The sequence below is a fragment of the Pygocentrus nattereri genome, chromosome 14 (genome assembly GCF_015220715.1).
Source record: "Pygocentrus nattereri isolate fPygNat1 chromosome 14, fPygNat1.pri, whole genome shotgun sequence".
Taxonomy (NCBI): Eukaryota; Metazoa; Chordata; class Actinopteri; order Characiformes; family Serrasalmidae; genus Pygocentrus; species Pygocentrus nattereri.
In genome coordinates, this window is record NC_051224.1 from 32,570,730 (window position 1) to 32,589,112 (window position 18,383).

Below are 18,383 nucleotides of genomic sequence, written 5' to 3' on the forward strand. Positions count from 1 at the left end.
GAGAACTTCATGGAATGGGTTTCCGTGGCTGAGCAACTGCATCCAAGCCTCACATCACCAAGCGCAATGCAAAGCGTTGAATGCAGTGGTGTAAACCGCCACCACTGGACTCTAGAGCAGTGGAGACGTGTTCTCTGGAGTGACAAATCACGCCTGGCAATCTGCTAGACAAGTCTGGGCTTGGCAGTTGCCAGGAGAACGGTACTTGTCTGACTGCATTGTGCCAAGTGTAAAGTTTGGTTGAGGGGGGATTATGGTGTGAGGTTGTTTTTCAGGAGTTGGGCTCGGTCCCTCAGTTCCAGTGAAAGGAACTCTTAATGCTTCAGCAGACCAAGAGATATTGGACAATTTCATACTCCCAACTTTGTGGGAACAGTTTGGGGACGGCCCCTTCCTGTTCCAACATGACTGTGCACCAGTGCACAAAGCAAAATCTATAAAGACATGGATGAGCGAGTTTGGCGTGGAAGAACTTGACTGGCCTGCGCAGAGTCCCGACCTCAACCCGAGTAGGATGAATTAGAGCGGAGACTGCAAGCCACGCCTTCTCATCCCACATCAGTGTTTGACCTCACAAATGCACTTCTGGAAGAATGGTCAAAAATTCCCATAAACATACTTCTAAACCTTGTGGAAAGCCGACCCAGAAGAGTTGAAGGAGTTATAGCTGCAAAGGGTGGGCCAACATCATATTACACCCTATGGGTTAAGAATGGGATGTCACAATTTGTTTATAATTTAAAATAAAACTATTATTTTAACAATTAAACCTTATTCAGCCGTCAATTTTGCAATATTGGCTATTAAATCAATTATCTAGAATTCCAAGCGCCACAGAAGTGCTTGTCCCCACATGTGTATAGGGTGGGGCCATATTTTGAAGAAATAAACTTGTTTTTCTGCAATTCTAACTACAATAATCTATACGTGACTATGGAATATATAAATTAAGTGACAAAATATGTCAAATAAATATGAAATATAAAATGAAAGTCATGGTCCCCAGGTATCGTGTCACTGCTGTTGCAATGTAACAAAAATCTCTTATTTTGAAATCATACTGATAACATCACTTGACTTCCTTTTACCTGTTTTCTGAGGATCTATGAAGAAAAGTACAGTGTATGACCTCTGTGTCTTTTCAGTGATAAGAAATTTTCTCATTTAATTTGTGATTTCCTATGAAGCTTTTAGTTGACGTCACTGGTGTGACCGACGTTACTCTTAGACAACTGTGAAAAAACAGAACACAAATGGATTAAATGATTTTTAGTAATTTAGTAATCATTTTAGTGGATATTCCATGATTGAGAACATGTTTGATGCTCTGTAGCAGCCGTTTTGTAAAATGCATTTTTCATTAAAAATGTCTCTGGTTTGGGTAACACCAGTGACACCTATGGAGAGAAAGAAAAGTGGACGTTTCTGTAGAATGACCCAGAGCTTCACAAACTCAAGGCAAAACTTCAGTCACAGTTGTGATCGGTGGGACTAAACGAATTAAGTATGGATCATCATACCATACCACTTAAATTACTTACTAAAAATACAAAAAAAATGTTTTCCTGTAATATTTGATTGATTTTCTTTCAGGAGTCTGAAATCAAATTATCTTGAAGTTACCAAATGATACCAACATTAGCCTAAGTATAATTTTATAGGTCTGACAACTACAACCCATAACTAAAACAGCTTTTAAAGTAACCACAGTAGGGGCAGTAAGACTGCTTTTTGCATTAATCCAGTACTGATACAGAGTTTAAGCATTAAACTTGCATATAAACATTATAAGTGATGGTAAGTTTGCATTAAATTTCAATTTATACATCACCAAGTATTAAATTACCAACTGAGACCCAGAAACTATAGCAAGTCTTCTCATGAACATTAAGAAAAATCTATCGTTTCTACACTGCAAATGCATCACTGATATTCTGAAGTACAAGGATATTTATATTTATGGATTTATTTCTGATGGGCTGCAACCATTATTGGTAAACTTCAGTCAGAATGTGAAACTGGATACCTAAAGCTGTGCTTAAACCTGACAGCCTGGACAATAAACAACAAAAATGAAAAACATCCAAAAACAAGAGACACATCATCTGGTATTCTCAAGGAAAATCTATTTATTAAGACTTTACATTGGGATTATACATCAGTATTTCCACTTCCAGCATCCCTTTCAATGGGAAACAACTGAAGGAGACGCCTTTCTGGAACTTATAGTTACAAGTGAGCTTGATCCAGGAGTTTAAAAAATAAATAGAATTTGAATTTTGCATAAACAGCCTCTTCTTTTTGGTTGACACAAATGAGCTGTTTTCTGTCAAACGTACACATTTACTAGGCAATGATGATCAGTGAATTAATGGTCAGAGTGGGGGAAATAAAAACAGCAGAAAAAGCAAATGTTCCCTGTACAACAGGTAGATATTTTATGTATTTATGCAAAAAACGTTTTTGATTGCTCGCTTGATATTTTGCTGAATTAAGGAAAAATTAGGATTTTTCAATAATTAACATGTGCACTCATAGCTGTATACAATGCATTTGATGGTAAAACGACTTCTTTATGTAAAACAAAACAAAACAAAAAAAACTCTCCCTGGGTCAGTTTCTGTTTATTCTACATCCGTCTCTTCTTGTGTGTCCATTCCAAAAATCATTCCCTTTTCCCTTCCCCTGATCTCTCCTTGCATATTTTGAATGACTGGATGTGTTGTTTTACAGGAGGCTCTTCATCCAGCCCAAGACGGGGTGATGATGGATCACTGCCATCATAACTCTGTTTATCCAGTGCTTTAAAAATCTCCATGAAGGGCCACGTAAGGAAGGGGCTGGGAATGACTGGGACTCTCCCCATCAACTTCTCTACCATCCTCCTTTTCCACCCTTCTTCTTTTTCTGTGGGGCTTTTTTGCGTGTTGCTCCGGAAGCTGCAGGTTTCTGTTGCCTTGGTGGAACCACATTGGAGGCAGAGCCTGTGCCAGAGCCCGGCCGTGGGGAGGTGGGGGGACTACTGGCCGTCTTGCTGGCGTCTCTGGGTCACAGAGAAACAGAAGGAGAAAAAAGTGAGACAGTGCATGCTGGTACACACACACACACACACACACACACACACACACACACACACACACACACACACACACACACACAGATCAGACGTAAACACTGTATGCAGAGAAACAGAAGGACTACAGTCTGTAATGGTAGAACTACAAAGTGCACCTACACAGTAAGCGGAGCTAATAAAATGGACAATGAGCGTAGAATCAAGGAGGTGGTCATAATGTTATGCCTGACCGGTGTATATATACAGAACATATGGATTATATTAAACCTTATGTGCATATATTTTCTACGGTGTCCTTTTTTGTGTACTAAAGGCAATTTCACTGTACTATCCTCTTAGTAAGCGTAATGCGATTTACTCTGTTAATTCTATGCTACGTTGGTAAATTACTGGAAAAATCAGTCAAGCATTCCTGAACAAATGATCTGACTGAGATTTAAGTTAATATGAGAGTTTAGAACTCCATTTGAGCTCTACTCTTCTTCAAATAAACAAAAAATAATTAGAAATAAATGATATACTATATCTTTTAAAACTCTAGAAGCTCTTTTCTTTTTAGAGCTCTTGAGTTTCGGCTCCACCTGGTGGCGACTGCTCATAAACTCACAGTTCTGCTGTAGCTCCTGACGTCGCTCCCTGAGTTCCGCGGCCCACCTGCTCCTTCTTTTTGCCCTTCTTTCTGCCACGATAGTACGATCGCTCCCTCATTGGCAGCCAGCGCTCAGGATCAGGGGTCGACTTAGGGTCATAGTTCTTGGGCAGTTTACCTGAGAAAGCAGGTGTTAGAACACTTACCCGAATGCTAACCCTTCACAATAAATAAAAACATAGGACTGAATGTACACAAACACACCTTTCTTCTTTTTCTTCTTCTTCTTAATTTCCCCTTGGCTAAGAAAAAGAAATACGCACATAAAATTATCAAATGAACAAAATAATATGATAGAAGTAAACCAAAAGAAACCACTTAATTATTTACATAGAATGCACAGTAGCAACATTGTTTAGTGTATTGTAAAGCACTGACCTCACTAACACAGGACACAATTGAATGCTGTGTTAAACCTCACTATATTTTCATTGATTCAACTATTTTAAAAGAATTCAGAATTATTAAAAAACAAAACCAAACACCACAACACAGTACAGGTGCTGGTCAACGAATTAGAATAATTTGAAATAGTGCAATCATGAAATTCTTTGAATGCATTTTTTGTGCAGAAAGCAAATCAGGTGTTCACCGCACCTGTCCTACTCGTTAGACTAATCACAGAACTCGTTACCTGTAGAAAATTTGCTCAGCTGAGCTTTCCAAAAGGCCCATTTAGGCCATTTAACTGTGACACTGTTGTTTTATTGAATTAGAATAATGGAGAAACCGTTTCATTGAATTAGAATAATTTTTATTATAATTACAATCATCACTTTCTCAGTATTTTGTGGCTGCCCCCTTGGCTTGTATGACTGCCTGAAGTATCCGCGGCATCGATTTGACCAGCTTGTCGCAAGTTTCCGCACTCACAGCTTCCCAGGCAGTGGCGATGTTCTGCTTCAGTTGGTCCAGCGTAGTAGGCTTTCTGTCGCGAATTTTCCGCTTGACGATGGCCCAAAGGTTTTCAATGACATTGAGGTCAGGCGAGTTGGCCGGCCATGCCAAAACTTCAAGCTGTTTTTTAGTGAACCAATCTTTGGTCGACTTTGCCGCATGAGCCGGTGCAAGATCCTGTTGAAATATGAAGTCTTCTTCGCCGAACTGTTCCTCAACAGTCGGAATCAGGAACGTTTCCAGAATATCTTGATATACGGCAGCATTGACAGTCTTCTTGAGGAAGCAGAGTTTCCCTACACCTCGAGCGGACATGCATCCCCAGACCATAACGCTCTGGGGAAACTTGACGGATCTTTTCACGCACTCGTGGTTGTAGGTTTCGCCACCACGACGCCAGACACGAGGACCTTGGTCACCGAAGGAGATGCAGAAGCGTGATTCGTCACTGAAGACCACTTTCTGCCAGTCTTCAGCAGTCCACTCGCTGTGTTCTTTGGCCCACTTCAGCCGTTTCTCCATTTGTTTCTTGTTCAGCATCGGTTTTACTGCTGGAACGCGAGATTTGAAGCCGAGTTCGCGCAGACGACGGTAAGTGGTTGATCTGGAGACGTCAGCGCCGGTCTGCTTGTTCCACAAGTCGGTGAGCTCGGAAGTGGACTTGAACCGGTTGCTGACTGCGATCTTTCTCAGCTGCTTGTTGTCGCGAGCAGAAGTTTTTCGGACGCCGGAACAGTTGGTGTGCTTGCTGCAGTTTTTCTTGAGAGCTTTGCAGACGGAAGACTGGCTGATGCCGAGCTGCTCAGCAATTTTAGTTTGGGTCAAGCCTTGTTGGCGAAGGGCTTGAATTTGAGCCACTATTCCGGTTGAGAGGTCGCGCTGCTTACCCATGATTGATTTTACAACTTAGAAATTCTACTCAACCCTGACTTTATACTGCACAGTGAACACTCTTCACAGAAAACAAAAATTCGAGCATTTATTCTAATTCAATGAAACGGTTTCTCCATTATTCTAATTCAATAAAACAACAGTGTCACAGTTAAATGGCCTAAATGGGCCTTTTGGAAAGCTCGGCTGAGCAAATTTTCTACAGGTAACGAGTTCTGTGATTAGTCTAACGAGTAGGACAGGTGCGGTGAACACCTGATTTGCTTTCTGCACAAAAAATGCATTCAAAGAATTTCATGATTGCACTATTTCAAATTATTCTAATTCGTTGACCAGCACCTGTATATACACTGGTGGACCTGGTGGAACCATCTAGAGTGGAACATAGACAATACAAGCAACTCAGCTAAGAATTCAACAATACACATCCAGGTTTTAGGGTGGAAAATAGTCTAATAATTTCATTTCACCCAAAACAAGAGGGCATAATTTGAATAATATGAGAAGAATCAACTTATCTATTATAACATTCCAAAACTGATGGACTTCAATCCACACTTCTGTGCATGTCGATTACTTAAAACACCACCGAATTCCCAAAGAATCTACGTACCCCTGTTCCTTGGGTGCATTTTCCCCAGTGACTTTGGCAGCTTTCTTCCTGACGTAAGTGGCTCCATGAGAGTTCTCCAGTTCGTCTACGTCTATATTGAAGGACATGGTGTCAGGTGAGGGGAGGTGCTTACTCAGCCTGAGAGAGGCAGGAGCTCAGGAAACCCTCAAGTGTACACATTACACATGCCAAATATGCTTTAACTGAATGTTTACAATGACTGCTTAGACTTTTTTTTTTAGGGTTAACTGATGTTTACATACATGCAAATAAGCAAAGTTTTTTTTTTTTTTTTTTTACCCAATTACCTCCCCAGCTCAGTCGTCTCTACCCGCCAGTTAGGACTCCCCCAATCACACAATACTACCAACGCTAGGATGGCAAAGGCTAGCTCAGGCTTCCCTGGAGGGGGGGGGGGTTTGATGGTGGCATCCTAGCCACTCACAGCCAATTATGCTCTCTTGGATTCCTGGCAAACTCGCAATCTCCTGGTGATAGAGCCAATGCTTAGATGGTTGCGCCACTTGGGAGCCCAGCAAAGGTTATTCTTAAGAATTCTGACGGAACAACTAATGAGACTGTATGCACTTCACAAGGATACGCCTTGGCCTTGTCCTGGTCCACAAGTGAGTAAGCCGAGATGAGCTGCGCGAGTGTGTGCACGTCTTTAGTGTTTTGTTTCCACAGTTGCTCCAAGTCACTGATGGCCTCCTTCTTTCTCCCATACCTAAGCTTAAAGTCCGCTGCCTCCCGTACCAGAGAGAGGTGAGTTGGAGAGCCAGGCTGTTTCAGAGTAAGACAGCACACAGAGAGACAGGGAGGTGAGAAAGAATACAAAAATTGGGGAAGAAGAAGAAAAAAAAAAAAAAGACTTTGGTAATAATAAAACTTTTGAAATGCACTTTAGATAATCAGATAATGCAAAACTCTATAGAGGAGTCAGACCAATCAGAAGCACCCAACACTTCTTCTGCGTACAGCAAAATCGCAATTGGTATATTAAATTCAGTGTTTATGCCTCAAGCCAGAAAAAGTGGATATGCTGGTCTTCTTTTGGGTGGGAGAATGCTCTGGACCCTAATTTCTAGAAGATAATCGCAATTTACAAAGCAGTACTGCTGAGAAAATTCAGTAATAATTTTTGCATCAAACCACATAATGACTATATTAATAATAAGCATATAAACACAGGTTTGATGAAATTTTAAGACAATCCTTATTTGCTCAGATCTCAGTAGACTAGTGTACAGGATGGCTAGTGCATCTCTTTTATTGACCTCAGAAGTTCGGGTTATGTGCAGGGGTATTCCAGTACCTGCTGGATCATTTGAGGGCATGCATTTCGTCATGTGAAGACAGACAACATATGAGCCAGCAATTTAGTGAAGCAGGACAGTTTTACTCATACTTGTAAGTATGTTATGTTAAACTTTACTTATCCAGAAGTGCCTAAATGTGAGTGTGCTGTCAAAGATGTGTTATTTTCGGCAAAAGCAGTGTGGTCAACTAAAGGTTCTGCTTTCCCTCAAGTTAACAAGATATTAGCTTGTGATCCTTTTACACATAGATAGAATTAGTCAGAATGCACACCCCTAATTAGACTGGCTCTAAAAGCAACTTACAACTTAACATCTCACCTGTTCTGACTGGTAATACTGGATGGCCTGGCTGAAGACGTCAATGGCACTATCAAGGTCCTCCTCGTGTGTGTACATGGTCACCAAGGCAGAAACCTGTCATACACAGCCACCCATCCAAAATGTCATACAGGACTTCACAGAAATGTTCTAGTCTGCGTGGCTCTTCGTCCGTCCTTTATTAGCAGTTATTTAATCCTGAGAACAGATCAAACAAACTCTTACCATTCCTTGTTTGTGCTTATAGTCCTCTATCGACCTCAGAATATCACCGGCTTTAGTCACATGACCTATAATGAGAGATGGATTGGTGTAAACTTCAGAAAGCACTGCAAGTACTCCCAATACTTTACATGTGCATGTACATGTACAAGGGCCTGACTGATATGAAACTGATATGGTGACCGTTACCAATAGTAAAGGGCCAAAAAACCGCTAAGTGATAATACAGCTGATTACGGCTGTAAATGATTAACCACCAACCGACAAAGATTCAACCAATGCTGTGGTTATTTTTCCAATTTAATTTCCAAAGCCTATTTGAGTCAGCATAATTACTACTGATCCTGACTTGCGCTCATGAAGCACAACTGATAACTGGCTCCACTAGATAGAACTACTAAAAATGAAGCGCAGCTAAAAAACTGCCATTTGGGTACCTGTTTTCAAGAAAACAGCACAACAACGATGTGCCATATCAATCTTAATGGAAAGTTTTGTTGCATTTATACAGATCTCACTTGATGTGTACATCCCTAACTGGAAGAGTTTCACAACAGCTTTGACAGAGCACAGCCAATCAGAATTCAGAACCTAAACAATCTGATCATTCATATTTTAAAATGACTAATTATGGTCAGTTGTCTGTAAAAGAACTGGCCCAAATTCGCAACACCCGAAAATAATACAGTTAAGTTGTAATGAAATACTTCAGTTAAACAGCACTTTACTAACCGATATAACAGTAATTTCTCAATCATCACACTTCTTAAACGCAATTATTATAGTCTTTGCACTTTTTGTGATTTGCAGATCCTTAACAGAATTCTTAAGGTACGGTTTGTTATGGTCTCTAAATAGAATGTGTGTTATAACAGATTATTCCTGTGCTAAAGGTTAGGTTTGGATACACTTCACAATAGTTTTCACTATTTTACCCAACGTTGTATTGTGATCAGTGAGGCTCTACTGTGTTATGCTCTGACCTTGAATCAGGTAAAGTTGTGCCATTGTCAGTTTGATTCCAGATGCGCTCTCTGGATGTTCTTCTGAAAAACGCTGAAGAAAAAAAAAAAAAAACCCAACACGAGACACACAACAGGTCATTACATCTTTGAATCAGTGTTGTATAATTAGCTAATCCGAACTGGAAAGTAAACAGAGACAAAATAACCTAGACGTTTTACAGTAACTTCTATTACATACTGCCGCTGCTGTGCAAAAAAATGCAAATTTCCTGATAAATGGAAAACCACAGAAAAAAAATATATTTAAAGTAACTGTATGAAGAATGTCTTGCCTACTATAAGTAAATGGCATAACAAAACAAAACAAAAAAACTAGGACATGCTTTACATTTGCAAAATTTGTCAAGGGAAGGACGTATGGGATGATAAGCAGATTTAAGTTTTAAATTTGTTGTTTTTCTGCTTTTTGCAGTAACAAATTTAATGAAAGAACATCCATGTGCTTTATAAAACACAGCAAAGTAAATGTTCACAGCATTTCAAGTAAAGTAGAAATGTTCCAAAACCTGACCTAAAAATGATAAATACAGTGATGAAGTACTATACACTATAGAAAGACAGTAAGAGAAATACAAAAAAAAAAATCTGTAGTTATACCTGCAGCAGCTCTATGGCCTTGCTGTGCTGTTTCTCTCGGCAGAGTTGGGCAACCTGGATCAGGACGGGTCGCGGGTGACCAGGGTTCTGAGACTGCAGGGTTGATGACAACTTCCTGCACTGGTCAGCCTATCAAAAGCCAGCAGTACGAAGAAACAATGTCACAAAATCACCTTCACTTAATGTCTTTAAAGGATAAGCACAGGACCAAAAAAATAAAATAAAAAAATTATACAGAAAGGAAGGCAGTTCATGGTAAATATGGAGTGCTGCAAGTGTGTACTGAGTGTGAGAGTCTATGTACACAAACTAACCTTCTATGACTGTGGCCCTGTGCATGCTTGATATTAAGATCCGTCCCAAGTAACCAAATAGCAAGTGGACAGTAACCCTAACCCTAACCCTAACCCTAACCTGGCATTACCATACGTCTAAAGTGACCATTTAAGATCAGATTTTATGACTGCAGCAAACGTACCATGTCTATTTACTACGTTAGTCTCCCATTGCATTTGCTGTGATACAAAAAACATACTGCGAGTCTTTGTTGTCAAGTATATGTATGGTCTGTTAGAAAAGTTTAGACTGCAGGGACGACTAATAAACTAGTAAACAAACTGCAAAGTGGACAAATACAGAACCTACACAGCTGCTTTCATCTCTACTATGATGAGACATTTAATAAGATGGTCCTTAGTCATTGTTGGGGATGTATTAGTGTTCATATCACAAGTATCATGTGGCCATATACATTCCTTCTGATGTGGTTTGAGTAACTAAACATTCAAGTTTTCTCTATAAGGACTTTTGGAGCCTTGTATGCTTGTGTGCATATACCTGATTTGTATACATTGCCAGCAATGCTTTGTTAAACTCGATGGCTTGCAGCTGTTTCTTGGCCAGTTTGTATTCCACACCTTCTGCATTCATCAACTTCACCTTCTTCTTGGAGTCGAACACATTTTGGTCCTGCAAGATTAAAGACAACAGACATGAACAATTGCTGCAAACCCACATTCAACTTTAAGACTATAATTCAACAGCTGAGAAGTAATTCTCCTGTTTAATGGTGTTACCTTGTTGATGGTGATGATATTATTGGCAGTTACAGCCAGAAGGCCCACATCAGATGGTCTGTGTGAGAAACAGGTATTAGAACAGCCTCAAAGATCACTTATGTGGCAGTGTGGCACGGTATGATAGAGCAGAACCCCTTTAAAAATGCATGCAGTGTTGCAATCCATCAAACTAAGTGCGAAAGATGCCACTAATATATGTGTTCATTTCCAAAACTTGCATTTCTGTTAAAATAAAACCTTTATTCTCTTAGTCAAAATTTCCATCTAGCAATCGGACAGAAACTGAGGGTTCTGTGACCAAGGACCCTTGCATAGGAGGAGACCCTTGCATTCACGTCACTTAATCAGCTCTGAAGTTTGGTTAAATTAGCGAAATACTGGCCGGACATCTGAGCTGAAAACTGTCCGACACCAATACTTGGAGATCAATCGTTAGATCGACTGGCTAGGTTGTCTTATTCACAGCTCACTGGACAGTTCTACAATTTACAATTTCTGTAATTAAAACTCAAGAGAACATTGTTTACTATATAAGCTATGATTTTAAATTGCACCAATTTAAAATTGAGCAACTTAAAATTGCAGTTTAAATTGATTTCTCAGGATTGATGGCAATGAATCATAAGCTAAAATGTAATAACTGTGATGGGAATATACAAATGTAAAAGAAGTGTGCGTGTGTGTCCATACTTCAGTTTGATGACTTGGTTATAAAGTTGCAGTGCATCCTCTGTTCTGCCTTGGAGCTGCATGATATAAGCCATCTGAGAATGAATCACTGCCAGTTCAGCGTTTATATCCTCCTCTGTCATATCCTGTACAACAAACAGTTTGTTATTAATAAACTAATAATTACCATTTAGGAAACTTTTTTTTCCTCTGTAGGCCACTCAGTTTTTTTTAAAATAGCTGTAGATACTACTATTTTTATTCATAGTAACAGTGTTTCCTGAGGGAAATGCAAGCATTGGCTCTTAATGAAGGAGAGTAGGGATACTCACAGAATCCTCTGCCAGAGACATCCTACAGAGCTCTGCAATGAGAAAACCAGCCAAGTCACCCACAAACACAGAGAAAACAGTGACCAAGATCAGATCTGAACTAGATCTTTAGATTCCAGATTTCTTAAACTACTTTGATTTTATTTCCTGAATTAATGACGAATGTGGAAGTTCTTGGGGGGGGGAAAAAAATGTTATTCCGACCATACAGTGTGACTACATTGTGTCTGACCTTCAGCTTCTTGGAGCTTCTTCAAGGCTTGGCTAAGCTGGCCACGACCAATCAGACTGCAGGCAGCGTTGTAGCAGAGCTCATATGTGCTCTCAGGCAAACCCATGTCCTCCTGCACAAAGATGAAAGAGCAAGTGGAAGTCAATGCAAACAATACTAATTTAAGGATGGATGTATTCCCTAATGAAATGTTACAGCAGATGGGGCCAAGATTGATACCGTTTTATTTTAAAGCTACCTACCTAGGGACTTCATTTACATTTACAGCATTTAGCAGACGCTCTTGTCCAGAGCGACTTACAAGAAGTGCTTCACATTTTACAGAAGCACAGACCAAGTTCAGCACCCCATCCACCAGTTCTACAGATGACTTTAATGTATGAATACACAGATTTCAGTGAAAACATACACAAGTCCCCTGCCTATATTTCTATACCAAAGGGAAATCTACCAAGAGTTGTATTATATATACACAATGTCTTAAGAAGACCTGTTTGACTGCAGACATGAAAAACATGAGAGTTTTTCACATCTGCAGCCTTGGGAATGATGCTTCATAACAATGTTATAAATGGACCAAATATCTGTCAGTTCATTAAAAAGCCTCTTACATCGATGCAAAAGTTCATTCTTATGTCACCTTGCGATTATTACAAAAAGTGTCAAAGCTGAGGTTTATTCATACAAATTATTTATCTTGGCAAACAGTTACACAAGCAGCCACTGTTTCGGCTAGAATCAATTTAAGTATCTTCCAGTCAGTGGCCAACAGTATCACATACCAAAAACATCAAATGTTACATGATGAGCAAGACCATCTTTACTAGAGAAAGTGTTTTTTTTTACCAAAGTTTTCCATTAAATGTCAGTCCAATCCTTTTTCTATTTGACGTGGTTAAAAACTCTGAAAGAACATGCTGAATCAGAGGTGTAATCCCAGCTACTCTGTATGTGTTTTCACTCACAGCTGTAGCGTTCTCCCAGGTGCTCCTTGCAGCCAGCACTGCAGCCAAGTTCGTCTTCCTCTCCTCCTCATACTCATCCTGGGAGTTTCTGATCAGGTCTTTGTAAACAGCTTCACACTCATCATACCGCTCCAGCCTATACAGCTACACAGACAGCAGAAACATACTGTATAAGCTCTTCATAAAATAAATGCTAAGACAGCCAGGCAAAGCTGAACTGCCCTACATTTTCTTAACCCTTATAGTGCTGTGAAAAAATATCTCTTTTCTTCTAATTGTACACAAATGTTACATCATACTGTTTTGGATAATCAAACTTAATTTAACAATCACAATAACATTTTTAAATGACCCCTTCATTTATTGAAAGAAAAAAAAAAAAAAAAAGACAAACAGAACCTTTCAATATTACGAAGTAGGCGAAAAGGTCCAACAAGCAGCAGACTATTCGAACAGTAACGTCCTTACCACTTGGCCATAGAGTTCTTTAAGTTTGTCTGTCTGTTCAGAGATTCCTTCAATGGTCTTCAACGCGCTCTCCACTCTGTTCAGCCGGTACTCACAGTAGGCCTTCTCAAACCCAACCATATCACTGTGTGAGACAAAACATGAACTGCTAACTGCATATAACTGATTTACAACATCTTTTTTTTTTTATTAAGATGGCGAGAAAGCAGGACCCTCCTTAACTTTATCTTCGGTTTATGGGTGCAAGGTACTGCAATCTGATACACACAAGTAAAACAAACAATCACCAACGGTAAGAAAGGCAATGCAGTTTTTCCCATCAAAAGCATTTTGGCCTTTTCCTTTGTCAACTGGCCTGGTCATTTCTGTATGATGTGTTATATGATATGTTATAAAAACAATGCCATTTAAAAAGGAAGGTACACAGAAATCACTTTTTATTTTCTTTCTCCTTCTAATCATCAGTTAGCTTCACCTTCCAATTAGAGGTGGGTAGCTCATACAGTATTGCTATACTTTTTTTCATTACACATGATATGTCATTATATTTACTTTTTCAGAGATCTGATCAGTTGGAACAGAGAAAAAAGAACCAATAGTGCTACATTTCACAAAATACTATAAAAAACTGCATACAATAAATCGTATTCAATATTTGGCATACTGAATTGCACTTAATCCAATTAAACAAGACCATTTTTTCTTTACAATGAAACATGCAGTTGGTCAGTGTTCTACAAGTATTACCAATATCCACAATATGCTTAGAAAAGCAGTGTTGTGATGTAACTTGATAATTATTTATATTGTCATTTTGACCAGCCTTACTTCCAATCAGTCATTGACTATTAGCAGGCTTTGTTTTTCCATCACCATGAGGTAGAACTAGACAATTTAGGGAGGGGGGTAGTACCTCTTGTTATATTTTCATTGCATACAAAGCATATCATAATATTTTAACACAGACAATGTATTGCGCTGCACTAAATACAACAAATAGGCCTAACTATGCCCTCTCTATAATGAAACATTCAGTTGTTTTGTGTATAATAACTGTGGCCTATTATTTTGAGATGTCCCATCCCTTCTTTTCAGGTGATTCAAGTGGCTGCTCAGGCAGGGCACAATAATTTGGCATCTATGCTAGATTATTCTAACCCTAAAAGACTAGCCTGTCTTTTAAGTCCATTTAATCAAAAACAAACCTCAGATGCAATAGACCAGAAAGCAGGAGGTGTTCGAGGGGCTGCTACATTTTCATTTTTAGCATTAAATAATATCTCTTGACGTGCTACACAGCTAAATGAGCTAAGGTTAGGATGTTTTGCACTTTCTTTGCCTCACTACCCATGCTCATTTGTGGCATACCAGTATAACAGTTCTGACAAAAAAACATCCCTGAAGAACATTTTCATGCAGCATATCAGATTTCACTGCTCTTATAAAGTGCATATTGCTTATACCAACTTTATCCCAGTAAAGATAAATATGAGATTTGATCGAAGAACTTCTCCAGTTTAACTGCAATAGCATCAGGGTATGATTCACATTGCTTACCTTGTGAGCGACTTGGTGTGTGTGTTGATGACATTCAGTGCCTCCTTGAAACCCCCATTCTGAATAAGGCATACGATTTTACAGTGCAGCGCGGTCACATCATCCTTGTTCTCATGAAGAACTGTGGGAAAAAAAGCCCAACATGAGACAAATGCACACACTTCCAGTATACTCACAACATAAAATAGGCATCTTCACAAAATGGGAAATAAACTGAAGCTTTGGAGAACAAAAAGTGGGCAATACTTTACACAACCTTTTCTCGTTTTACTTTATCACCAGTACTTTGATGGTAAGAGGAAAAGCATTTAACTTAACAACATATCTAATACAATGTCCTTTTGACAAGGAACCCCAGCTTTGGTACTGAAATGGCAAAGTCCAGCACAGCTTGCACACCTTCTAAATCCGGTTGAAAACTGACAACAGTCATCTTTGCAGAGCTGTGGCCTTCCAGGTCCGCCTGGAAGCCCAGCTGTAATTAACAACTATCTACTTTTGTTCCAGGGAAGTTTAGTTGCTGCAACACGCCTGACTTAAGTCATGAGTTCATGACCAGGTTTAAGCAGGGATTCCACTTATTTTTCAAAAACACAGTCTTTCTAGAAAAACTTACCAGAATTCTTCACATTGATGGTCATAAGAATCAGACATCAGAAGCATTTTAATGCATTTAGAGCTCCTTTACTCTATTACACTAGTTACAGATACACAGGATGTGCCCAAAACTGCTTATGACCACACTGAACAGCAGGTCAACAACAGTACACCACCAAGTCCATTCATTAGTGTAGTATCTGGTTTTGGACACAGCTGTTGTCTGATGCCTGAGGCACTGATCCACAATAGTTTTGATAAGATTTTGGACTAACACATTTTAATAAATGTATGGCAGAAGCTGGCTTTAAATGCCTTTAACTACTTTAGATATCTGGTTGCCATCAGCTCTGCTGTGAACAATTCTGACTCCACAGGTTTCTCTGGAAAGGTGCATTTCACACCAAACCACTCTGAATGACTTTGTTTACATGGCAATGACTGAATTGTGCAGATGTTTTATTATTTTTTTAAATGGTAGAATTTCCCTTTAATGCCAACAACTGTGAGTGCAGGAAAAAGGACCAAGGTGTTGGACGTGGCCCTTACAGGATTGTTGTAGAATGTAAACCAAGTGGCCAGGAAATCTAGTTAGCTCGGTTAGGCTATCTGTGCTGAAAGCTGTGCGAGTGGGCCAGCTGGGTCCTCTTCACTGCAAATCCTGATGGACACGTAATCATTCATTACACACACAACACAGACACGCAGCGACCACTTAAAGACACAGTGAAAGAAAATGAAACACGGTGAAGAAAATACGACAAACAGCAGGTAACCGTTTCTACACAACGTGAACGACAGATTTGCTCAGTATAAGCAAACTCGCAACTCGCCAGCTACCGTTGGCCAAGCGAGGTTAGCTTAGCAAGCCACATGCTAACCAGCTAGCACAAACCAACTGAGTTATACCGGACTGCACTTGTACCTAAATTTCAAGACAACAGGCGAAAGACAAACGTCAAAGGTGTTTACTTTTGTTGACAGCCTTGAGAGCTCTGCCGAAGTCGCCATTCTGTCCGCAGCGGTTCACTTCGGTCCACAGCGACGCTAGAGAGCCCGCACCACCCGCCATCTTCTCCCCTCACAGCGTGCAGGGACGGACTGGAAGTGCCAGAAGACGAGGGCGCGTTTCAAACGGAGAACGAGGCTGCCTACGAAGTGAGCACTTCTAGGGTGCATCTGCCGATTCAATGAGTTCTATGATGATTTTTTTTCTCCATCTCTGGCAGCATTATGTCAAAAATATTAACTTACTATGTCTAAATAATGATTCATTTTATTAAAATCTTGATTTACAGCGACCAGGCATAACATTATGACAGGAAAGGTTGACAGACGAGGTCAGGCAGGAGGCTCCATGGACCATGATGTTTGCAGATGACATTGTAATCTGTGGTGAGAGTAGAGAGCAGGTGGAAGAGAATCTGGAGAGGTGAAGGTTTGCACTGGAGAGGAGAGGAATGAAGGTCAGTAGAGACAAGACGGAATACATGTGTGTGAATGAGAGGGAGGCAGGTGGAAAGGTGAAGATGCAAGGAGTAGAGGTCGTAAAGGTGGATGACTTCAAATATCTTGGGTCAACCATCCAGAGCAATGGACATTGTAGAAAAGAGGTGAAGAAGAGGGTGCAGGCAGGATGGAGTGGGTGGAGATGGGTGTCAGGGCTGATGTGTGACAGAAGGACAGCAGCAGGAGTGAAAGGGAAGGTTTACAAGACAGTAGTGCGTCCTGCTATGACGTATGTTTTGGAGACTGTGGCTCTGTCTAAAAGACAGGAGGCTGAGCTGGAGGTGGCCGAGATGAAGATGCTGAGATTTTCGTTGGGAGTGACAAGGATGGATTAGAAATGAGCAGATCAGAGGGACAGTGAAGGTGGAGCAGTTTGGAGATAAAGCCAGAGAGGCCAGGTTGAGATGGTTTGGACATGTGTTGAGGAGGAATAGTGGATATATTGGTCAAAGAATGTTGGAGATGGAGCTGCAGGGTAGAAGGAGAAGAGGTAGACCTCAGAGAAGGTTTATGGATGTAGTGAAGGTGGACATGGACAGTGTTGTGCGTGAACGAGTTCAAAAGAACGCGTTCATTGAACTCGCTCATTTTTTCGTGAACGTTGAACTGAACGCAACACATTTTTAAATAAAGAACTTGAACGTGAATTAGTTCACATTATGTGTCATGAACGGCAGACATCACTGTAAATGAACGTTGGAATTAGTTTTCCATTGAAAACTGAGTGACATCTGTTTTCTCTTTTGAAACGCAGCGAGAGAAAGTTCCTCCCTCCTGTCTTCTCGCTGGTGCCGCTTAAATCATGTATCACCAGACAGAAATGGTTTCGACATTGTGTGCGCAATGCATTGCGGCCAACGTAGTGTCCGGCTAGAATAGTTAACATACTGGCTAATTAATAACATACTGGCTTCCGCACGACGTTACCCGTGATGAATTGCAGCAGAGCGGGGTAGGCATAGCAACGACGAGAGCGCGGAGGGCTGGAGGAGCGAGAGAGAGAGAGAGAGAGAGAGAGAGAGAGGGGGGAGGGAGAGAGAGAGAGAGAGAGAGAGAGAGAGAGTCAGACCAATGTAGAGAGTGAGAGAAAGCGCTGCAATAAAAAAAAATGGCTAGTGGAAGTGATGGCACGGAGACAGACACCGATTCTCCTTATGAACGTTTAAAACAATTTTACACTCTTGCAAACCAAGACCCCGACGGCAAAAATCTTACCTTTCTGTGTAAGATATGTCCACCTGCGCAGCAAAAACGAGTTAGGACATCAACGTCCTTCTCGAATTTGAAACAGCACATTGAGTTAAAACATCCATCCAGTGTGAATGCATATATGCACGCCCTCGAGGGTCATAAGGGAGGAAAGGGAAA

The 18,383-nt window shown here is 40.3% G+C and overlaps 1 protein-coding gene across 1 annotated transcript; it reads right to left on the reverse strand.

Moving 5' to 3' along the window:
* Positions 1-2,106: 2,106 nt before the first annotated feature.
* Positions 2,107-16,601, reverse strand: srp72 (signal recognition particle 72). Its single transcript, XM_017709753.2, has 18 exons — positions 16,479-16,601; positions 14,910-15,030; positions 13,353-13,476; positions 12,885-13,028; positions 11,920-12,031; positions 11,688-11,719; positions 11,377-11,501; positions 10,684-10,741; positions 10,445-10,576; positions 9,608-9,736; positions 8,969-9,041; positions 7,989-8,053; positions 7,764-7,859; positions 6,728-6,909; positions 6,127-6,264; positions 3,930-3,967; positions 3,684-3,843; positions 2,107-3,043 (listed from the first exon to the last, which is right to left on the reverse strand). Exons 1-18 carry the CDS (start codon positions 16,576-16,578, stop codon positions 2,875-2,877), a joined length of 1,998 nt encoding a protein of 665 aa, XP_017565242.1. The 5' UTR covers positions 16,579-16,601; the 3' UTR covers positions 2,107-2,874.
* Between the last annotated feature and the right edge of the window lie 1,782 nt (positions 16,602-18,383).